This window comes from Myotis yumanensis, unplaced genomic scaffold, assembly GCF_028538775.1.
Source record: "Myotis yumanensis isolate MYYU_CA2020_CCGP unplaced genomic scaffold, mMyoYum1.0.hap1 SCAF_3, whole genome shotgun sequence".
NCBI classification, from domain to species: domain Eukaryota; kingdom Metazoa; phylum Chordata; class Mammalia; order Chiroptera; family Vespertilionidae; genus Myotis; species Myotis yumanensis.
The window spans coordinates 198,723,633-198,748,846 of record NW_027223754.1 but is presented as its reverse complement, the minus strand read 5'-3'; the positions used below and the strand labels follow the sequence as shown (position 1 = coordinate 198,748,846).

General features: G+C 37.4%; 1 protein-coding gene across 1 annotated transcript in view; it reads right to left on the bottom strand.

Moving 5' to 3' along the window:
* The window catches only part of GAS2L3 (growth arrest specific 2 like 3), a 31,127-nt gene that overhangs the window by 4,681 nt on the left and 1,232 nt on the right, over positions 1 to 25,214 (bottom strand). Inside the window, exons 2-7 of the mRNA XM_070407942.1 lie at positions 15,198 to 15,245; positions 9,034 to 9,202; positions 7,559 to 7,674; positions 5,375 to 5,516; positions 1,136 to 1,199; positions 352 to 490 (exon numbers count right to left, since the gene is read on the bottom strand). Coding sequence (XP_070264043.1) covers positions 352 to 490; positions 1,136 to 1,199; positions 5,375 to 5,516; positions 7,559 to 7,674; positions 9,034 to 9,202; positions 15,198 to 15,215 — 648 coding nt within the window. The 5' untranslated portion in view covers positions 15,216 to 15,245. The remainder of the gene's footprint in view (positions 1 to 351; positions 491 to 1,135; positions 1,200 to 5,374; positions 5,517 to 7,558; positions 7,675 to 9,033; positions 9,203 to 15,197; positions 15,246 to 25,214) is intronic.

Sequence of the window (25,214 nt, the reverse complement as noted above, 5' to 3'; positions counted from 1 at the left end):
ATTACAATAAACCAACATAACTTCTGCATGGCCATGAGAGTAATCCTTATCATTTACAAATCAAATGATAACACTACTATGTTAAAAAAAAAAAAAAAAAAAAAGGATCAATGAATTCTTATGGCTCCTAATACCCTTCATGACGGATTCTAGCTTTTTTGCCCCAACTCCATTCCTCATCTTACACAAGCTACACAAAGTCACCTTTATCATATAGTGCCTTGAACTCACCAGGAGTGGGAATGAGTACTAGTGTATATTCTAAGTAAGAAACATTCTTTTAAACATAGCATCACGTGTGGCAAACTTGAAGACTAACACATCATGGTTGCAAGTGTGGCAGCTACTTACAGCTTCATGCAGCTCTTCATGCTGACAGCACGATTTGGGGATGCTGATGGAATCTTCAGGCCCAGAAGTATTAAGTAAGGTCTCTTCTAACTCAATTTCTTTCTCAAGTTTTACTAATACTGGCGGCTCAACCCCATACCTGAAAAACAATGAGGAGATTTCACCATTCCAGCAGTCTTTCCCAAGCACTTCCTCTCTATCACAATTGGGCTTATTTTATTTTTAAATGAAGTCTGTATGAGCCTCTTCCACCGATTATTTTACTGGCATATCTGCAAATGCTTTTTAATGTCCCACAGATTGCCAAAATTCAGATGATAAACTTCACACCAGAGCATATATTTGGATTACTGGATGCTCTCAATATTCAACCAAAGGTTTTAAAAGGCACCTTAACAATCAGCCTATGAGTAACGACGGGGCTGAGGTAGGTGGGGAAGACGCAAGGCCCAGCGTTCTATCAGCTCCTCTTTGTGTCCAGAAGACTTGCCTCCCCTTGAACTGCTAAAAGGCCACATGCTCTTACTTTATTCTTAATATAAACATTTTAAGTAACCACTTTTACAGTTTTACACTAAATGAAGGCAAGTTATATGAGCAAGCAGATGTGGACACATGATATAGTTCACACAAACAGAATAAAGAAACAAAGAAAAAATAGAAAAAGTTACTTTATTCCAATAAAAATTATTCTTTTATTTATAGAAAGTCATGTGCTATCTAAAATAAAGTAGCTTCAAAATACTTAGGATACTGAAATCCTGAAATATTGTGGAATACATACCTGGACACAATTCGACCAATTTCAAGAAGACAAAGATACACCTGTCTTGGATCTTTGTGCAAAACTGTGAAAAAACAAACAAACATATTCTAAGAGACAAAATTAAATAGAGAAATATATTTCTGGCATGGAAGAAGTAAAATAAAAGAATGATGAAGACATTACTTGTTGGGAGACTTTAAAAAGACATTTTGTCATCTCCACATATTATCATTTTCCATTAATTTTTTTTTTAATATATTTTATTGATTTTTTACAGAGAGGAAGGGAGAGAGATAGAAAGTTAGAAACATCGATGAGAGAGAAACATCGACCAGCTGCCTCCTGCACATCTCCCACTGGGGATGTGCCCGCAACCCAGGTACATGCCCTTGACCGGAATCGAACCTGGGACCCTTCAGTCCGCAGGCTGACGCTCTATCCACTGAGCCAAACCGGTTTCGGCAATTTTCCATTAATTTTTTAAAAAATGGTTGACAAGAAGAGGATGAAAACTTGTCATGCATCCTTATGTGTATAGCATTTTAATTCTAAAACAACTAAGGGCTTAGGTAACATTAAGTTATTTAAAATTCAGACCTCTCAACAGGAGATACATTTGAAGAGATACATCACCTCGGTTTTATTCTAAACTACCTTTAGCACAGGACTATGTGGCAATGGGCTTCTTAAACTCTCCCAAAAAATAGAGGAGGAAGCACTTCCTCACTCATTCTATGAGGCCAATATCACCTTGACACCAAAGACAAAAAAAGACATCACAAGAAAAGTAAAGACCAACATCCTAAGGCATTTGACAAAATCCAAGTGAATCTAAAAATCAAGTGGATAAATAATCTGATGAACAGAATTAACTGGCGAATATAATAGAATCAGGGGCATAGAAAGGGAGTGGACTGACAATTTTCAGGGGGAAAGGGGTGTGGGGGTGCGGGAAGAGACTGGAAAAAAATCGTACACCTATGGATGAGGACAGTGCGGGGGGGGGGGGGGGTAAGGGCAGAGCGTGGGGTGGGAACCGGGTGGAGGGGAGCTATGGGGGGAAAAAGAGGAACGACTGTAATAATCTGAACAATAAAGATTTAATTAAAAAAAACTTACTACAAAGCTATACTAAATCAAGACAGTATGTTACTGGTATAAAAATAGACATATAGACCAATGAAATGGAATTGAGCATGCAGAAATAAACCTATGTGTTTATGTTCAATTGATTTTCAACAAGGGTGCCAAGACAACTAAATAAAAACAGTTTTGCAATAAACGGTGCTAGGAAAGCTGGATATCTACATGCAAAAGAATGAATTTAGATCCCTACTTCCACCATATATATATAAAAACAAAAACAAAACTAAAAATAAATCAAAGACCTAAATGTAAAAGCTAAAACTATAAAACTCTTAGAAGGAAACCTAGGTAAAAATCTGTGGACCCTGGATGATTAGGCAATGGTTTTTCAGATATGGCACCAAAAGCACAAGCAATCAAAGAAAAGATAAATTGAACATCAAAATTGAAAAGTTATGCATCAAAGGACACTACCAAGAAAGGAAAAGACAACCCAAATTATATTTCTGACAAGGGCATGGTATCCACAATAAATAAAAATCTCCTACAAGTCAACAAAACAAGACAAAATTACCCTCGGAATTGAGCCAAATATGTGTATAGTATATTTCTCCAAAGAAGATATACAAATGGCCAATAAGTTTAGCAAAAGATAAAAAATATCTTTAGCCATTAGGGAAATGTAAAACACCACAATGAGATACCACTTCACACCCACCAGGATAGGATGGTAATATAATAATATGCAAAAGAGGGGAGGAGGAGGAAGAAAGAATAATAACAAGTATTGATGAAAAGATTAAGAAATTGGGACCCCTATGCATTCTAGTGGGAATATAAAATGGTATGCCCACTCTGGTAGTTCCTCAAAAAGATAATAAACATAGTTACCATATAATCCAACAATTCCACTCCTAGGTATGTGCCTGAGAGAATTTAAAACCAATGCTTACCCAAAAACTTGTACACAAATGTTCATAGCAACATTATTCATCATAACCAAAAAGTAGAACTGTCCACTAGCTGATAATAAATTTTTTAAATGTGGTCTATCCATACAATGGAATATCATTCTGCCATAAACAGATATGAAGTACTGTTACATGTTACAACATAAATAACCATTATGCTAATTAAAGAAGCCTGACACAAAAGGCCACATATTGTATGATTGATTCCATGTATTTGAAATATATAAATCCATAGAGAGAAAAAAACAGATCGGTGATTGCCACAGGATGAAGGCAGTGAGTAAATAATTGGGCCTAACTGCTAGGTATGGCTTTTCTTTTTGAGTGATGGAAATGTTCTGGAATTAATTAGTGGTGATGGTTTCATGACATAGTGAACATATTAAAAACCACTTAAGGGTAGGTACATTTTGAAGTAAGAAATTTTGTTATATGAAGTATATCCTAATATTTTAATGCTATAAAATAGAAGCTTCACATACTTAAAATGGTTATGATTGTACACTTTGTTCTGTATATTTTACCACAATTAAAAATTTTTTAAATTAAAAAGGAAACTAAATGCTAAGCCTAAGAGTTCGAAAAGAGATCTTTAAAAAAAAATTAAGCAAAACAAAAAAACCCTGATTATTAGAACTTGTACTAAACGCACCAATATCATAGTAGTTGTAGATCACCTAACTTTCTTTTCCTGTTCTTAGAGTTAAAAGCTCTAGCAAATTCTTAAACCCTAATAATAGTTATGTGATAAATTGCATATATACTGACTCCCTGAATGGAAATGACATTGTTCTCTGATTTATAAATAACATCTATTTATACCCGAAACAGAAAGCAATAAAAAGGCCTATGTTTGACTTTAAAATTCATACCCAAAGGATTTATTTTGAAAAATTTATTCAACTTGTTTCTCTGAACACACAGATATACTTTTAAATAGTGTATTTATTTTTTTAATTGCTTTGAGTTCCTAGCAAAATGTAAAAAATGAAGCTGCTCATCTCTCTGAGTCCTTTAGAAAGTGAAAACATTAGTGCTTCAGCTCAACGCCTAGGAATGAATTAATGTTATCGGCAGTGCTTCATTTAGTTTTATACTGACTGTAAGGACAGTGTGAAAATGTCTTCTACTGGGAATGAGAAATATACAATCTTATATCCTTTCAGAAGTAATAAACTGGAGAATTGAAAGCACTTCCTCTCCCCTCTGATCGATAGAGGCTGTATGTGCCATTAAATCAGCCACATTGTCAATAATGATCAGCACACCCGGATTAAAGCAGGGTGCAAATTGGGGTGAAACATCAACCAAATCCATATTGTTTTTTATTCTCTAGTGCACAGGAGCACCCAGAGGCACAGTAAATGCGTAGCAGTGGGAGCAGCCACCCTGCATGCAAGCAGCAAGGGTGTGCAACATCAGTCAAGAAATTTAAAACAACAATAAAACAGACTAAAAGTCAGTTTGGCTTTTATTATCACCATGAACCAGCAATTCTAAACAATGTCAGTGATAAAATACTTCTCTCCACCAGAGCACACTACCCTGCCCTTGGAATGCTTTGCTCCTATCAAAACATTATAAATTCTGTGTGTCTGTGTACACACATATATACAGAGATATAGATCAATATGTATACACATGTATAAATGCTTTGAGGAAATATATAGTCTAAAACTTAGTTAGCTTTCACTGTAGACACTGAACAGAGTATGTCAATAATTATTCAGTAGAGCATGACTTTTACAAATGAATTGTCAAAAACATTAATCCATTTAGATAATCAAGTTGGCAGCTGCTGTTTACAAGGTAAATCTAAAACCATGAACATGCATCCCTTAGTCTTCTGTTATTTCTATAATTATCTAGTTAAAGAGGACTTACTAGTAATTTAGACCTGGTAGAGTAATTCTTGATGAAAACATTAATTAGTAAAGCATTCCTCCAGAAACTTCCTGTAGCCAACTCATTCAGGAAGTAAAATATTTCTAGGGTATTTTAGATTTTGTGTATTTAACGATACACGAAAAGCTTAATATATTTAATTTAGAATCAGATTCAGATTCTTGAATGATTTCACATATACTTAAAGTATACATTTTTCTCAGAAAATGTGGCATTAGAGTCCTTATTTGGAAAGAAAAATTAGAAATGAGATATTAAAAAAATCCTGATAAACATTAAACAAAACAACACTTACCTAAACCTTCAGATTCAAAGAGGTATGTCTCATCAACCCCAATGTGCCTACACCAGTGAAGGAAGTTCGCAGTATTGTCTCTGGCAAAGAACGAACCAGAGGCAGCATCTTTCTTACAGGGCACTTTTCTCATTGGAAAATTCTGGAAAAGACAAAAGAATAACTTCAAAAATGCAGCATGGATATTTTCATTAGCTATCCATTCTAATCACTAAAGAAATATTCAGTGCACTGAATGCAAGTAAAAAGTATACAACATTAGGTAACTTCAAAATTATTTTGTCTTATTCTCCTTTAGTATAGTTCAGAAATGATCTGGTTAAAATTAGCAGTAGGATCAAAGCATTTCTAACCTCTTTCTTTTTGAAATGACACAAGAATCTTTTTAATTTAAAATAAATTAACTTTTAAAAATGACACTCTAATAATTCCAAAGTATATCTCCATGGTATCTCTCCACACATAGTTCAATACCAACACAGAATTACTGCCCTGTTAAGGGTTAATAGACAACCTCATGTTTGCTTCCTTCCCTATTCTCAGATTCATAAATATGATTCTGAGTTTCCTGAGGAGACTATCAAAAAGGAAGTAGTAGCCCATTCTTAATTCAAGTTCTTTGAAAATTGATGATCTAAGTTTTACAGAACCCTAATTATTTGAGTATCTGAATCAAGAGTATTTAGATAATCCTGCTGAGGTTGAGAGGTTTTTAGTTTTATTTCAGTTTAAATTTTTACTTGAATAAGCAATTCATGCATATGATTTTTTAAAATGCATTAGTCATAGTAGACACGACGTAAGTCTCTCTCCCACCCTACCCCTCAGTTCCTCTCTCTAAAGATAACCACTATTACCAGTTCCTTATATACCCCTTCCTGTTGCTATTATTTTCCAGAATTAAAATAGTCTTGTTAGTTTCCCTAATGTATACAGAACATATGATCATCGCCAAAAACATAAATAAAGGAATAAAATCAAAACGATACAACTGAATACAAAGATGGTTAGTGTCAACTGAAATCCTCTCACCCACGTTTTAGCAAGACATCTCCAGGCACAAGTATGCACTTGGTAGATATCTGTACCTACAGAATGTTACAGAAACACACTGCTCTGCCATCTGATTGTGTGTATTGCTCATGCACATTTAACAGTAAGTTGTAGGAATCTTTTAGGGTAAAAAAGAACAGATTAAAAGAGTCATTTCTCATGAATGAATGGATAATAATCAAGTGTGCTTAGGTACCATAACTAATTTTTAACAACTTCTCTATTGATGAGCATTTAGGTTGTTCCTAATTTTTTGCATTTTTGTGAATTTGTGATTTTTTCCAAAGAACAAATTCCTGAGAGTAGAATTATGTATCATAGGATGTGCTTTACTTTTTTTCACTTACATTTTACATTCAATATTATTTTATATTAGTTCCCCCTACATTTCCAGTACCCACCTGACACCATAGTTATTACAATGTTATTGACTATATCCCCTATGCTGTACTTCACTCCCCATGACTCTTTTGTAACTACCAATTGTACTTCTTAATCCCTTCACCTGTTTTTAGGATTGGCTCTATTTTCAATGTGATACACATCACCCACTGTCCCCCAGAAAGATGACTCCACTTTATACTTCACCAACACTGTGTGATGTCCAGACCCCATGTGAAAATGACATGCTTGATGAAAAGAGAGAAAACCTTATCTCTTCAAATCATAACTTGAGGGTGAACAGAGAAAAACTGGCTAAAAAATGATTATTCATCAACCAATATTTATAGAATTTACTCACCAAGACAATATATGAAGAATATAAAGGTGATGATGATGATGATAGGTCCTATGTACCAGGAACCACCACAAGCTCTTTTCTCATTTAATTCTCACAACAATCCTCTATTATTGTTCTCAAGAAGAGCTAGCTACTGGATATTTACTATGCACTAGGCACTAAATTAAATGCCAAATCCTTGCAAATAAATTCTACAAGGTAAATGTGAATCCCTCCACTTTACAAGTAAGAGTATTTTTCTAGATTCTGAAAAAGATAAAGTAAATTATCCAAGGTCTTATAGATAGTTGGGGTGGAAGTTTACAACCTTGTAGAGATAATAAGAAATGTACATAAACAAATGAGTATGCACCAAGGTATAAGACCATTGCTGTCCAACATCTCCTTACCTCTGGTTCTTCAGAGCTGCAGGCTTTCACCATGTTCTGAAGAACATCAATCAGTTGGCATAACAGCACTCCATTATCAAGCTCTTCCAGTAATCTGTCTGCCTTAACTTCTATACCTAAGAACATATCCAACGTTAAGATTCTTCTAGAAACAGTAAATTCAAAGACTATGGTTAAAATTTAATTAAATGTAACTAGATTATGGCTGAAATACTAGACAAATGTTAGATCATACTATAATCATTCACTCTTCGAAGATACAGCAGAGAATGTCAAAATGAAAAATGACAACTGAAAAATGTCTGTGATGTAGGACAGGAAAAAATTATTTGACACGTCTTTTATTTCATTTTATTTTTAATTATTTTATTTTCTATTATTTCATTTTTAAAAGACCAAAGTGCTATATGTTTCAATATTCACTATTAAGGTTAAGTTTTGATTCACTGCACATTACTACTGCTTACACAAGAAAAGTTCTCTATAAATAAGATGGAATTTGCTGCAACTTAAAAAGTAAAGATAGTAACCTAGCAAAGACTCAGGGAATAACTAACTTTTCACCTCTAAAATACTGTCTTTGGAAGCTTTATTACACAATAAACTTTAAAAAAGTTTTTTTCTAAATCAAACTGATACTAGATATCTGAAGTGAGTGTATGCTGTGTTTTAATTATCTCGGGAAGGTCACAGGTGAGCTTCATATATCTTTTTCACAAAAACCCTGCAATGTTACATGAAATTCTGTATTAAAAAGAGAATTTTTCTGCAGAGAAAATTCAGGGCACTTATCATATTGTTTAACTGAATAAAGCAATATGATGCCAGACAGTCTCCTACCTGACATTTCCTGCTAGGTGTCATGAATAATCATTTTAACTGCAATATGAATGCCATTCAGAATCCCATGTCTTATACAGGATTAAAGGGTGGGGGGTGGAGGGAGAATCAGTAAAATATAGATTCCCAAATTATACCTACATACTTAAAAAATGATTTTAATATTAACAGTGAAAATGTTGATTATTCAAAGCTTACTGACCTCTTCTATTAAGTCTCAAACTTCCTTACTATTCAGCCCTGAGGGTCAGGATGAAATAGAACAGTGGTTCTCAACCTTCTGGCCCTTTAAATACAATTCCTCATGTTGTGACCCAACCATAAAATTATTTTCGTTGCTACTTCATAACTGTAATGTTGTTACTGTTATGAATTGTAATGTAAATATCTGATATGCAGGATGGTCGTAGGCAACCCCTGTGAAAGGGTCATTCAACCATCAACGGGGTTGCAACCCACAGGTTGAGAACCACTGAAATAGAATATCCTCCCAACTAGAATATAAGCTTTGTGAGATTTCACTCACAGGAGTATCCCCAGCCTCTAGAACAAGCACTCCTTAACAAAGAATATGGTTCTCAATAAATGTTTACTAAATACAAGAATACAATTTTGAATGTCTTTTCAAGCCTTACCTAATAAACCAGATAACCAGATTGACAGATCTTCTTGCATGGGCAACAGGGTGGCTTTGTGCCTCACAGCTATCCACTCATCATACTGACAAACATCAGCCAAACCTGGCCCATGTCTGGGGGTCAGAGGGCTCCGTGGGCTTAGAGGCAGGTCTTCTCCAAACCACACCTAGAGAAAACGCCAACCAAATGAATGCATGTGACTTATTAAGTTAGCATAACCCATATCTATATTTAAACATGAATTACAGACCATACATAATACAATATGCAAAAATATATAAACGAGAAGCAAACTATTAGTTGAGATACTTGAGGCATTGTCAATATCCACTACTGTGGTAAATGTAAGTGAACCCCTTAATTAACGAATGGATTCTACTATCAACCCCTTAATTAACTAATGGATTCTACTATCAAAAGAATAGAAATCAACAAGTTATATTTTTACTTCACTTGTTAGATAAGTAAGTTTTATAAGTTACTTGACCAGAGTCTCAGCATCTTGGCTGTAAGATGGGTTAATGAACATTACCTTATAAGATATATCCTTGTAACATCTAGTATTGGTCCTAGCAATATTTGTTGAACAATGGATAAATTGAATGAATGCATAAATGGCATTTTAAACTTTAAATCATAATAAGGGTATTATCTTTTTAAAAAATATCTAAATAATCTGGTCTGTCATCTGATTTTGCATGGCCCATAAGCAAAGTATGGTTTTCTATACATTTAAAAATGGCTTGTTATATAAGTACCTACATAATTGCCTCAAAGTTGCCTGTTGACTCTCAAAGCCAAAAATATTTACTACCTGGCCAATTCCTAGTTTAGAATAAAAATTGACATAAACATACTATTAAACAGCACTTGCAAATTTTTAAAATTTTACAAAACTTCAATACAATATTATTTAGAGAAAAGACTATCAATACTCAATGCAGAAAGGGGAATAGAGCCGAAGTGAAATGACAGGCAGAGAGAGGGGGTGTGGGGAGAGGGTTCTTGCAGGGGGGTGGCTTGAAATAAAAAGTCAGAGTTTGAATGAAGTAAGAGAATTTCCACCAATGAGGACAGCCCTGGCTGGGCACAGAGTCAGATCCTGAGCAAGATATAAGGAGGGTGTCCTTTGGGGACGAAGGGCGAAGGTCCCAGTGCAGGGTGTCAAAGCTCAAGTGAGCTGAGAAGGGCAGCAGCTCAGGGCGGGGTGGCAGCAACGAAGGAAGATCAGTTACACACACGAAGATTTACCAAAGGGAACCAGGTTTCTCACTGCCAAAGAAGAATGGTACAAATATGGAATGAGAGAAAACTAGAATGAATCCTATGGTGTTGAGATAGAATTTCTTTTACCAAAAAGCAAAGAAGTGCTCCAAGAATGATGAGGACATGCCAGAAGGAGACAGACGCCAGCCCGCAGAGACTCTAGTGCAGTGATGGCGAACCTTTTGAGCTCGGTGTGTCAGCATTTTGAAAAACCCTAACTTAACTCTGGTGCTGTGTCACATATAGAAATGTTTTGATATTTGCAACCATAGTAAAACAAAGACTTATATTTTTTATATTTATTTTATATATTTAAATGCCATTTAACAAAGAGAAATCAACCAAAAAAATGAGTTCGCGTGTCACCTCTGACACGCGTGTCATCGGTTCTCCATCACTGCTTTAGTGGCTAAACCAAAAGCAATTTAAACATCAAAATAATGAAATAAGTGGATAATACAAAAAATAAAATAAATGTAAGTCCATCTATATATATAAAAGCCTAAGTGACCATTCGACCATTCAACCGGTAGCTATGACTCGCACTGACTCTCAGGGGGCAGATGCTCAATAAACAGGCATGGAAACATGGAACAGACTGATGAATCTGAGAGGGAAGGCAGGAGGGGAAGGGCGGGAAGAGATTAACCAACGATCTTATATGCATACTAGAGGCCCGGTGCATGGATTTGTGCACCAGTGGGGTCCCTTAGCCTGGCCTGCGGGGATCGGGCCGAATCGGTGCACAAGTACTCTGACATCCCCCAAGGGGTCCCGGATTGCAAGAGGGTGCAAGTCAGGCTGAGGGACCCCACCGATGCACAAATCCGTGCACTGGGCCTCTAGTATAGATATTAATGAATAAATTAGAATTTTGAGGAGGACATTTTTATATAGTTTCAAAGTACTTCCCCCTAAAATAATTATTACAAAGGGGAAAAGAGTCATTTCACAATAGAGAAACCTGACAGATGGCATCTTAACTGAGTGACAAAAGTGAACACCATTAATAATGGGAGAACCAAAATCATAGGCCACTTGATAGGATGCAGAGAGAAAACATAGCAGCCCTCTGTGACATTGCTGCCAAAGATGCATAACCTGAATTGAATCATGAAGAAATATCAGGCAAATCCAAAATGAGGGACACTGTACAAAATAACTGAGAGTTAATATTCAAAAAGGGTCAACATCATTAAAGGCAAGCAAAGGTTGAGATACTGTTTCCGACTGAGAAGGACTAAAGGGACATGACATTAAATGAAACCCATGATTCTGAAATGAGCACTATTGGGACAACCGGCAATTCCTGAATGAGGTCTGAGAATGAGACGGTAGTACTGTATCAGTGTTAATATCCTGATTCTCATTACTGCATTGTGGTTGTGTAGGAGGATGTCCTTGTTCTTGAGAAATACACTCTCAAGTATTTGGAGGCGATGGCACATTAGATTGGCAACTCATTCTGAAATGGTTCAGACAAATATTTCTGTGCTATACTTAACGATTACTTTGTAAATTTGTGATTACTTGAAAATAAATTTTTTAAAGTATAGGTACAAGTAATACCAGTATCCTTTCTTGACTTTTATATATAGTTCATTTTCTCCTTAAAACACATTAAACTTACTGAGGTTTATTTGAAGCAAGTCTTACTTTGCCAAATCAAAAGCCATAAAACCATAGTTAATCCAGAAAAAATATGGAGAAAACAACAGCAACTATTTCTAATCCCCTATGATAAGAAAAAAAACATGCTTTTGAAAAAAAAATCCCAAGAGCAAAGAAAGAACATGAATATATATATACCACAAGAGGCAAGCAGGAGTAGCAAAACTCAAAAAAAAAAAAAAATCCAAAAAATAAGAGAAACATAAGTTATTTGAGAGAAACCATTTCAGGAATTGAGGGTAGGGTTTGGGAAATGAACTCCTAAATATCTAAGAGTCCTATAAAGTTTTAGGAAAAAAGATAAGATTTTATTTATTTACCTAAATTCTCTTAAAATTATTTCAAAGGAAGTGCAGCAAAGATTTAATATCTAAATCTGCCCTTCATAAGCATGTATAATACCTAGCACATGGTATTCAGCCAAAAATATTGGTTGGTATCATTAAGGAAATAGATATCAGCAAATGACTGATATCAAAATCAAGATGCATCTACAACCAACAGTATATTATAGTCAATGGAATATGTTATTCGTCCTTTAACTATTTGGCTGAGCTGGAAAAAGGCAGAAAGATGCAAATATTTGTCAAGGCAAGATGTGCATTAGCTAGGAAGGTGGTTTTGAAATAAGAAGCTAACATTGACAAAGGTCATCCTAATATCTTCCACACGAGGAAGAAGAGTATTTCAATTTTCCTGTTATTGCAAGCAGAAGACTATAATAACCTGGGCTGGTCAGTAGCATATTAATGTTGTTAAAAGTTAGATGTTAGCCCTGCCATGTGTGGCTCAGTGGGTTGAGTGTCGTCCTGTGCACTGAGTGGTTTCCAGATTGATTCCCAGTCAGGGCACATGCCGGGTTTTGGGCTTAATCCCCGGTAGGGGGCATGCAAGAGGCAGCCAATTGATGTTTCTCTCTCTCCCCCTAGCCCTCCCTCTAAAAATCAATAAAAACATATATTTTTTAAAAAGTTAGATGTTAATAATAAAAACTTTATGTACAAAGGTTGTTCTCAAACATGCAGAAAGTTGTCATATTACAGAGATTCTTAATCCATAGGCAGTCTAGATGAACCTGAGTAGGTACATAAACTTGCTTACATTTAGGCAAAATTTTCTGCCTATGTACAAATAGCCCTTTTTCTCAGAAAATTCATACCTTTTCTCAGATTCTCAACAGAGGACTATGAACAAAAAGAGATCAGGAACTATTGTGCATTGGTTGTTAGACTGTACTTTTATATACTAGTCAAAATGAAAGACCAAAAGAAAAAGACAAGTAAGATCATAATGTATTAAATTAATAAGAACCAATTGATAATAGCCATTTACTGATAACTCCTCTCTGTAAGGCACTTATGAATAACTAGATAACTAGTATAGTTAGCAGAGAAAGAGGTTAATATCCTGGGAAGTTCTCATATTCATCACAGGCAGAGAAGTAAAAATTTCCTTGAGAGATGTCAAGAATGTGTCCAGAGAAGAATCAATATAGATGGATCTGTGGAATCTAGATTATAGAAGGTTTTATGGAACTATAAGACAAAACTATGAAAATATTCACCAAGTTAAGAATATATTAATGGCCATTAGTGTAGAAATGAGAAAATCATGGTCAATGTGGCAATGATAAAAAAGCACGCTATAAGAAATCAAAATATATAATCAGCATGAAACATGACATTTCTGAGACTTGGATAAAAAGAGAACACAAAGAATAGTCAGTTAATAAACGGTTTGAGTAATACAGGTCTGAGCATACTCAATATGGATTTGAGAAGACCAAAGGGGAAGACTAAGACCTTCTAAGAGACTGTCATGGATTTCCAAGTCCCACAAGGAAAGTAGGATAATGGAACTCTTTATTAGGGGAATAGAAGGATAAGCTGCATAGCATAGGAGGGGGCACAGGCAGGATCACATTCAGAGTTGTTCTTAACCACATGATAAATTCTCTTCTCTGGCTATCATCCACTGTTAGCTAGATAAGCCTCCTTTCTTTTTTTTTTTTTTTTAAATATATTTTATTGATTTTTTACAGAGAGGAAGGGAGAGAAATAGATAGTTAGAAACATCGATGAGAGAGAAACATCAATCAGCTGCCTCCTGCACATCTCCCACTGGGGATGTGCCCGCAACCCAGGTACATGCCCTTGACCGGAATCGAACCTGGGACCTTTCAGTCCGCAGGCCGACGCTCTATCCACTGAGCCAAACCGGTTTCGGCAAGCCTCCTTTCTTAATAAAATAGAAAAGAAAATGTAAATAGAAAGACATGCATGACCCAGGTATAGTCTCCAGTTTTATCTCTTGATAATTTTGTTGGACAAATGATACAAGCAAACTTCTGAAGTGCTATTATGCAATACACATCCTAGCAGGCACTCTGTGCATGTTATGTCACTGATTCCTCACAACTATCCAACAAAATAAGTGCAATGACCCTCACTTGAAGCATGGAAGCAGACATTCGGAGAAGTAAAATAAAATAACTTGTCCGAATCTCTCAGGGATGCAGAACTATGATCAGAAATGAAATCTGACAAACTAAAGCTTTCACTTGCCAAATTTTATTATTAGCTGCTTGCATCTTTCTCGTAGGCCTTCAATGTGATTTTTGTCTTTAAGTGAATAGTCAATAATGTTTTATTTATAGCAAAAGAAAAAAAAAGCTAAGAGGATATCAGAAAAATATAGCAAATACTGTACCAAGCCTGAAAATCATTCAAATGTAAGATCATTCTGGTTTATCTCATTATCCTCATCTTGCTTTCCCATCCCCACCCCCCAAAAAACAGAAACAACAACCAAAAAAAGCCCTCTTTAAATTTTAATAATTGGTTATTTATAGGCATTATGAGGCACATGTACAATTATCTAAAATAAAAACTTTATATTTGTATTTACTGAAAGCTTTTTAAATACAAATATATACTAAATCGTAATGAGAGGAACACTATAACATATTCAACTTCTTTTCCCAGGACAGTATAAATAAGATGGGCCCACCTACCCTAAGGTACTTTTTATTCTTATAAGTATTTAATATAAGCCTATAGAATTAGAATCCTTTCAGAAATAGAAAGTGAAAATATAAACTGTTATTAAAAGTTGATGCTTAAAAAACTAGCACAATGAAAATATTTTGATAATTTTAGTATTTTACTAATTATTATAATTTTATTATATTAATTTCATAAAAATATTTATTCCAAAACACTTACTTGAATTGCAGGCTGCATGGTCAGTAATACTCAAATCAAATTGCTTTTCTGAAAATAGAACAAAACATTAATATGCAGACAATGGCAGCTTTCCCACTCCCCCAAAACTTCAAATTATAAGGAATCTGTTTTACTCTATTTGAAAGCTTAAAACTTTTTCTTCTAATTGGAATCATTTGACGATAAGATCAATAATCATTCCTAGCTTCTTACTTCATAAAAGCACTCTTCATTTGAAACAGGAAAACATGGAACACATTTTAATATCTAGTTTCTGATACCAGCACCAAAGTGATTCTTTTTATTTTTCCTAAAATAGAGAAAGGATGCAAGGCAGGGAATAGGGGTGATGTGGCTCAAGAGTCCTAATGCACTCCCTCCCCTCCCCCCTTTTTAAATTTAGTAATCTACCAAAAAAGAAAAGGCTGTGTAATGGGAGCTCTAACTAGCTATGTGATTGCAAGCAAGCCAATTCTTGAAACATCTGGCTTCAAAGTAATTCTTGAAGCTTCTGGCTAGCAAAATAAAATTAACAATAACACTTAGCCAATAAGTCTTCCTAATTCTCCCCCATAAACATCATGTAAATACATATATCACAGCAACTGAAACTAAAAGTTAAGTATCTCCCATCTGACCTTTACATAGAGGTCATAAAAGTTCATCTGGACTTTGTATAAATTCACAAGCTTAACCATGAGCTTCTTTTGCCAGAGGAAAAGGTAATAGACACAAACATCAATTTCAACTGAGACAATACTCAATGCCTTTCTATAATTTATCACAAATTATTTCCTCTACTAGATGCTAAAGATAATAACAACAAAAAAAGAAACAGCACAATTTAGCTCCAAAGTACTCTTCTTGAAATCTACAAGAAGGAAAACCACAACTTTTATTATGTTAGGTTAATAAAATTCTTTAATGCATTTTCAGAGAGGAAAAGAAATGAAGAGTTTAAAAACACTCAGAATAATTAGATATGCAAAACCTAGAAAGCTTCACTGCTTAGAGCAGTATAATATACTAGTTATTTTTTATTGTAAACCACCATTAAAAGAGTCTAAGAAAAAAAGTCTAGTTTATAAGGCTATAATGCAATCAATTTCCAAGGAAAAGTTATTTTCTCCCCCAAGTTACACCAGACATACCTCCTATACAGTGCCAACTACACATACTGCCTTCCTCCTTTCAGGAACATTTCTTCTGGTACTGAAGTTGAACTTGAGCTAAACCTTACTGAAAAGTCTAATATTACATCATATTTTCTTTGCGGGAAGGCAAAGGATAGCAGAATGTCCTTTTGATGTCATTTTTCCTCTCTCCACCATAGCAAAAGGGCAAAGTACAACTGGGCATTACTAATGAGCTTGTTATGCTTCCCAGGAGCCAAGTCAGTGGGGAATACATTTTCCTTTAGCATAAATAATCCTTTGTCCCCAACAAAGATCCACAGTAAGAAGCTTCCGAGACCATTTTTTAAAAATGCAGCAAAGAAGCTGCTCCCATTAAAATAAGGAGTCCCACACAATCAGACAAGAACTTTAACAGTTGGAACTGCCAACCCAAAACAAAAGAAGGCCTAAATGACCAGGCGTGTGCAAATCAGGAACAGTGATGCTTTCACAAAGAAGCTATCACAAGAATGTTTAATCATTGCATTTTTATAGAAAATTCAGCAAAATTGGTTTTATGAAAGAAATGAAGAATTTGTGCACAACCTCCAGTCACTTGAACTTTAGCAGAAAGTTTTTTGAATTACACTTCTTGTGCAATGGAAAAACTACTTTATAATGATGACAATAAGAGAACCATCTGGGTTACCTTTAAAAACAAATTCTTTAGTAAAATACTCAGATAAGTAGGCACTCAGGTAAGTTATAGCACACCTTCATATATGAAAAAGTATGTGCACAAATATATGCTTTTATATGAAAACTTTTATTAAGTGATGAGATTGTATCAGTGAATCATCAATTAATGAGTACTCATCGTGTCCCAGATATTAAGAGCTAGTTATTATTTTCTAGTCCCTCACTATCCTATCTAATAAAAGAGTAATATGCAAATTGACCATCACTCCAACACACAAGATGGCCAGCAGGGGAGGACAGTGGTGGCAGGACCAGGCCTACAGGGGAGGGCAGTTGGGGGGACCAGCCCAGCAGGGGAGGGGAGTTGGGGGGGACCAGCCCTGCAGGAGAGGGCAGTTCGGGGGGGACCAGCCCTGCAGGGGAGGGCAGTTGGGGGGGGACCAGGCCAGCAGGGAAGGGCAGTTGGGGGGACCATGCCTGCAGGAGAGGGCAGTTTGGTTGGCACCGGGCCTACAGGGGAGGGCAGTTGGAGGGGACCAGGCCTGCAGGGGTGGGCAGTTGGGGGTGACCAGGCCTGCAGGGGAGGGCAGTTGGGGGCAACCAGGCCTTCAGGGGATGGCAGTTTGGGGGGACCAGGCCTGCAGGGGAATGCAGTTGGGGGAGACGAGGCCAGCAGGGGAGGGCAGTTGGGGGTGACCAGGCCTGCAGGTGAGGGCAGTTGGGGGCAACCAGGCCTGCAGGGGAGGGCAGTTGGGGGGAATCAGGCCTGTAGGGGAGGGAAGTTGGGGGGAGGGGACCAGGCCTGCAGGGGAGGGCAGTTGGGGGCGACCAGGCCTGCAGAGGAGAGAAGTTAAGGGTCACCAGGTTTGCAGGGGAAGGCAGTTGGGGTGGGGGACCAGGCCTGTAGGGGAGGGCAGTTGGGGGGAACCAGGCCTGCAGGGGTGGGCAGTTGGGGGTGACCAGGCCTGCAGGGGAGGGCAGTTGGGGGGAACCAGGCCTGCAGGGGAGAGCCGTTAGGGGCAATCGGGCCTGCAGGGGAGGGACGTTGGGGGCGACCAGGCCTGCAGAGGAGGGTAGTTAGGGGTGACCAGGCCAGCAGGGGAGGGCCGTTAGGGGTGACCAGGCTGGCAAGGGAGGGCAGTTAGGGGTGACTGGGCCATCAGGGGAGGGCAGTTAGGGGTGACCAGGCCGGCAGGGGAGGGCAGTCAGGGGCAACCAGGCCAGCAAGGGAGGCAGTTCGGGGCAACCGGGCCTGCAGGGGAGGGAAGTTGGGAGAGACCAGGCCTGCAGGAGAGGACAGTTAGGGGTGACCAGGCTGGCAGGGGAGGGCAGTTACGGGTGACCAGGCTGGAAGAGGAGGGCAGTCAGGGGCAATCGAGCCAGCAGGGGAGCAGTTAGGTGTCGATCAGCTGGCAGGGGAGTGGTAAGGGGCAATCAGGCAGGCAAGCAGGCAGGCGAGTGGTTGGGAGCCAACAGTCCTGGATTGTGAGAGGGATGTCCCAGATTGGAGAGGGTGCAGGCTGGGCTGAGGGACACACACACAACACACACACACCCGTGCACAAATTTCGTGCACCACGCCTCTAGTTCTCTTTATAAACTACCATGTGTCTCAGGCATTTAGTCCCAAGAGTAGCATCTTTCCTATAGTCCCAGTCCTCAATCTGCACCACAATCAATTCTTGATTGCTTCTCACTGGTTTTATTACCTATTTTTCTCTCTTCCCTGAAAGTCTTGGTGTCTACTTTTTCCCATAAATCAATCATTCTCAAATAGAAACATTTTGTTTTTGAAGCTACATATTAACTAGCAACTTATTGGCTTTATTTTGTTCCTGTTTTTGTCTCTGTCCTTTTCCAGAAGCCTTATTCAAGTCTTTGCCAACTTGAGGAAGTCGCTTTGGGGGGAAAAGACCTCTCACATGATCATGACCAAGTACAAATTATACTCTGACCCTGCTGGGAATCTCTCACAAGATAAGGAGCTTCTGTAGACAACATAAGTGAAGACTACTACACTTGATTTTGAAACCTGAGGAAAATGTTAGGGACACAGAATGTGCTCATCTACCTGAAACCTAACTGGATTTGGGCCTAGCCCACTCATCTTAAAAAGTTTCAGTCATGAGGCCCTCAAGATTACTTATGGTCGGCTCTTTATACCAATCTGACTCCAGGTCATGGTGGAAGAAAATTCCAACCTGTTGAACTGATCCTTTGTCCCATAGCTGTAGGCTTTGAAATTGAGTACATTTTTATTCCTCACCCACATTATAAGATACAGTGGGGAGAGCACGAGGTGGCATGACTCAGTGCTGGTACAAATCGGAGACCAGTTTAGAAAAAAATGGCAAAAAACGTGGGAAGGTTTCTTCAGAAAAATAGTAACATGAGCACCACTGCAACACAAATACTAGTACATTCAGCACTCAGCCACCAGATCACTGTCAAGATACATAAGCTGCAAGGATATGGCAAGTGCCAACGCAGGAATAGAGGCTACTACTGAGGAGACGAAGAAGATGAGCTCAGGGAGGAATGCACAGAGGCCTTCCAACAGTACTGGTAAGATTCTATGTCAGGATAAGTGGTGAGGACATAGGTGTTATAATACATGTCTTTCTAAATGTTAAAGAAAAACATTTTATCATTTTTTAATGCTTCAATTAGAGAAAATAGTTAAAGATATCCTCATCCCTGATGTAATCAGGAAACAAAAAAGAACAACTTTCTCAGCTTTAAATTTTTCACTTATTTCCTAATTGCCTAACAGAGAAAATAGAAATGGTATATCCATACCAAACATATTTCATATTTTTTTTCCTTTTTTTTATTTTTGTTTATTTCATCTATTTTTATGTGTACTCACCATAAAGGCCCCACTGTGGTAGTAGAAACTAGCAGAAACATCTGATGCAGATTCCAGCTCTAGCAAATATTAGCTATAGGGCCTTGGGACAGCTAACTTCTCTGAGCCTCAGTGTTCCCATTTGTAAAATGGGACACCACCTCCTCCCGCGTGTGGCTGTTACAATGATTATATGAAATGATACAAATAAAGGACCTGGCACTTAGCTAGCACTTAACAAATGCTAGATGTTATAATTAATACTATGATGAGACATAATTATAGTTCATATTTTATAATTTATCAAACTAAAGAGATAAGAAAACAAGGCAAATAATGCTGAGAAATCATTACTAACATCAAAATAAATATGGTTAGAAATAAAAGTAAAAGCTTTAAATACCCACATCCTAATTGGGAGGATAGTGAGATGTGAATTTGATGGTTACACTGCTGGCTTGGAAGATGGGGAGAAGCCAAAGAATGCAGGTGCCCTCTAGAAGCTGGAGAAAGGCAAGAATGGACTCCCCACTGGAGCCTCCAGAAACAAGACAGCCTCACCGACGCCTGCTTTTCAGCTCATTTCAGATTTTTGTTTGCCCAAACTGTCTATATATATATAAGCCCAGCAACTGAACAGCAGAACGACCAGAATGACCGGTCGACCAGTCACTATGACGCGCACTGACCATCAAGGGGCAGATGCTCAATGCAGGAGCTGCCCCCTGGTGGTCAGTGTGCTCCCACAGGGCTGCTCCTGCTGCAGCCACTCAGCTGACCGGGATGAGCAGTGCTCCCACAGCGGGCCCATCCCTGCAGGCCACACCCCCCACCAATGCATGAATCCTATGCCTCCCGCCTCTAGTAAGATAATAAATACGTGCTACTTTAAATTGCTAAGTTTGTGGTTATTTGTTCTAGCAATAAAGGGAAACTAACACACTACTTAAGTGAAGAAAGGAAGATTTGCCCAGAGGGTCAAGACATTTGACCCAACCTAGAGAAAGCAATAGGTATCAGCGAGCCCAGCATGTTGAAATTATAAGAAAAAGGGCACCAGTTTTATACAGCATGCTTAAAAAAAATGCAAAATTTATAGGTAAAACACATCATGAGTGCCATGTATTTGCTATTATCACCACCATCACCACCACCAAATGCCCCTGACTTTGTATATTTAAGATCATTTTTACATTCATTCACTCACTTAAATATTTAATAAGGTTTCCTGTATTTAGTTTCTCAGGAAATGACATCGAGATTCACGGAGTTACCAGGTCATCCTTGATTCCTTCCTAGCTCACACCTCTACTTCCTCCTCCTGGGTTCCTCATCCAAAACAATCAATGGCCATATCTTGTTACTTTTATTTCTAAATTTTCTCTTCAATACCTATAGCCACTCTTCTAGTTCAAGCAACCATCATCTTTTCCCAAGTTTACTGAAACAGACTCCAACCAGGCACCCTTTCTTCAGCCTTGCAAGCCTCCAACTGTTTTCCATGTACTACAGCCAGAGTGACCTTCACAAACACCCATCTGAGGACATGTTATTTACTCTCCTGCTTAAAACCCCTGATGGCTCTTCCCTGCCTTTAGGATAAAGTCCAAACTCATTAACAAAGCAAATAAAGCCTTACAGGACTCCCTTCCAAACTCATCTCTTGACCCTTACACTCCCACCATATGAACTTCTTACCCTTCAAGCACAAGCTGATCCATCTACATGGAACACTCCCTGCTTCCTCTTCTTTCAGACTCACTGCTACCTGTCCTTCAGATTCAGTTCCTTTAAAAGTGTCCTTGAACCCACTCCTCAATTTAGGTTATATAGCGATATATGCTTCAATTCTACTGTACTCTATATTTTTTAAAAGAAGGTCCTTGAGGGAGTAACAGTCTCCATTTCTTCTATTTCTATGTAGAAATCAGTGCTGAAATTACTCCTAAATATAATAAATGTTGTAGTTATTACTAAAAGGAATATAAAACAATGATATAAATGTGTGGTATATTCATTTAAGAGAAAGACAGCTTCCAAAGCCAAATAAAGACTTTGAAGAGAAAGAAGTAAGATTCTCACAGTTTAATAAAACATCACACATTACTTGCAAAAGATATAAACTGTTCATTTGTTGGGAGTCTTAGTTTTTTATTTGAAATTTTCCTTTCAATGTTTGGCAGAGATTCAACCTGAATAACTTAATTTTATATTAGACAGAATTATTAATTTGTCATAAAATTCTGTGGGATGCAAAAAATTTTTTAAAGAACTTAAAATCAGTTTGCCATTATATATGACAGACTAAAAGACTTTATGGAAAACAAAAACGCAGAGACACTAATACAAAGACATGGAAAAACAATACTAAGTGTCCATTAACAGGAAACTGCTCAAATAATTTATGGGACATTCATACAGGAATTAGCCACTTGAAAGACAATATGATACAGCTTCCTCTACTAATCTGGAAAGAGATCCTATATAATAAAAGCCTAATATGCAAATCTACCAAACAGCATAACAACTGGTGGGACAACCAGTAGCTATGATGCTCTCTGACCACCAGGGGGCAGCTGCTCAATGCAGGAGCTGCTCCCATCCCGCAGGCCCTGACCCAGCCATGGGGGATTTGGGGGGGAGGCAGGGCCAGCAAGCTGGCGGTGCCAGGCCAGCCAAGGCAGGTACCAGCAGGGGCCCCCAATAGCCCCACCAGTCACCCCGCAGATCGGCCCTGATTGCCAGCCAGGCCTAGGGACCCTACCGTGCACTAATTTTGTGCACCAGGCCTCTAGTTTATTATATCTTATGCAACCAAAAGTATATATAATTATATTATTGAGGTCACAATGTTTTCTAAATTGTGTGTGTGTGTGTGTGTGTGTGTGTGTGTGTGTAAAAAGAAAAACTTTTTAACATAAACAATTTTTTCACCAGCCAATTTTTTGGGTGAAATCTAAAATATTAACATGTCATTTGTCAACGGAAAACAAAAGTCATTATGTTTAAAACTATATAAAGTGAGCCCTTCGCCATAGCTAATATTATACTTTCTTACAGAAAAGTTTATGCTGTGTGACAATAGGAAGAAGTCTCTAACAGTCAGCCCTTCAGCAATATCCAGCATATAATGGTCATAATACTGTAAATTCCTATGGAGCTTTCAGCATCAAAGATGAATTGCATTTAGCATATCTGCTACATTTTATTACATTCTTGGAAATTAGTAATTCATTTAGGAAATACATGGTAACTTTCTGTTGAAACAACCTACTTTGTAACAATGTAATAATATAAAAACTCTTTTTGAGTTTTTAAGAGAAACACTAAAGAAATATAATTATAATTATTGTCTGTATCTTGTAAACATTACTTCTGAGGCATTTATCTAAGGCAGTTAAATTTCAATTAAAAGTATGGAAACTGAGACAACTGACAGACTCAAGTTTCCTATTTTCTCAAATCCTCTGTACATCACATGGTTCATTTGGTATAGAAAGGTATATCTGATACCAAAGTAGAGAAAGCAAAAATAGGAAGTAAAACATACACAGACATGTTACTATAAGAAATTACAATTATCATAATACATAGTAACCTTAATTCCTTACTTCCCTCATCAACAGTTAGCTTGAAAAAAATTTTAACAACAATATAAGTAAAGCACATCATACCCAGTACATTCTAGGTAATAATGTATTTAACTGAACTTTCTTATCTCCAAATTTAAATTAAGATTTATAGGGGGAAAAAAGATCATGGAGGAGTGCTGTTTAGTAAAAATATAGTGAATAAGCAAAAACTAAATGTTTTTGCAAAAATATAAATTAGGAAACATTATTTCTGAACTGACCAATTCTCCAAACATCACGGGGCTCATTTAGTGTTTTAGTAATAGCATGTATATTGTTGACATTATTCTCTTATCACACACTTTGATTTACCATCACAAGTTATTTCTTATTATTTTTTAATTAAAGAAGCATCAAAATAAACCCATATAGCAGAAATGAACTCACAAACAACTCTGTGCAGAGAAGTTTGCCTAATGCTGGGAATATAAATGCAAGGGCAGTATGATACAAAAAAGAAGCTAGATGTTTGAGTGAGGCAGTCTGGACTGAATTCTGATGGACCTTACTTAGTAGGTTATGTCCCTTCTCTGAGCTTCAGTTTCCTCATCGATAACAAATGAGATAACACCAACTACAGTGCAGATTACTATGAGGTTTAACAATAATGTAAGTAAAGCACATCGTACTTGGTACATTCCAGGTAATAATGTATTTGATAATCAAGAATGTTTAGTATGTGCCAGATACTACTGAAGTGTCTTGCATGTACTAATCAGTGAATGATAACTATCATACCTCCGCACTTCCTTCACCTCTGCTCCTCTCCGCCCTTTGGGGAAAACATGAAACATGTAACACAAATTAAACAGCACAGAAATTATGATACCTGTGTGTCAGGCATTGTCCTGAACTAGTTATGTAGATTATTTCATTTAATCCTCAGAACAGCCCTTGCATCAATAAGGTAGGATCTATTAGTAACAGTCTTTTACAGAGTAAGAAATTTAGGCTTAGAAAGATTAAATAACTTGCCTAAATTCACACACATAGTAAAGTCTGATTTCAGAACCCACATACAGCTCCGCTAAACTAAAAAGAAACAGTATTACTTTCAATCTCAAAATAGCAGAGACACCTACTATTATTTATGTATTATTATTATTATTTTTTTTTTATTATTATTATTATTTTAATCTTCAACCGAGGATATTTTCCAATTGACTTTTAGGGAGAGTATAAGAGAGAAGGAAAGACAGAGAGAAACATCGATGTGAGAGAAACACATCGATTGGTTGCCTCCGACATGGGGCCCCGGGGAGGAGCCTACAATCAAGGTACATGCCCTTGACCTGAATTGAACCCAGGACCTTATGGTCTGCAGGCCCATGCTCTAACCACTGAACAAACTGGCTGGGGCAAAGACGTCTACTACTCATTGCACACTGTGGAGTTTTTTTCATTCTCACTGGAGAATGTGGAGAGAGGGAGAGAGAGAGAGAGAGAGAGAGAGAGAGAGAGAGAGAGAAACATCAATGGGTTTGGGGAAATAGAACCCAAAACCTAGGTATGTGCCCTGACAGGAATCAGGTACAACCCTTTGGTGTACCTGACTGATGCTCCAACCAACTGGGCCTCCCGGCCAGGGCTGCACCTTGGATTTTAATGAGTTTTTTAAGCAAATGAGTCAGACAGACATGCATCTACTCCAGAAGATTATCACCAGAGTTTCCACTTCTTCATTCAAATCCATTCCAATCTCCTCCCAGAGGGAGTGTGAGCT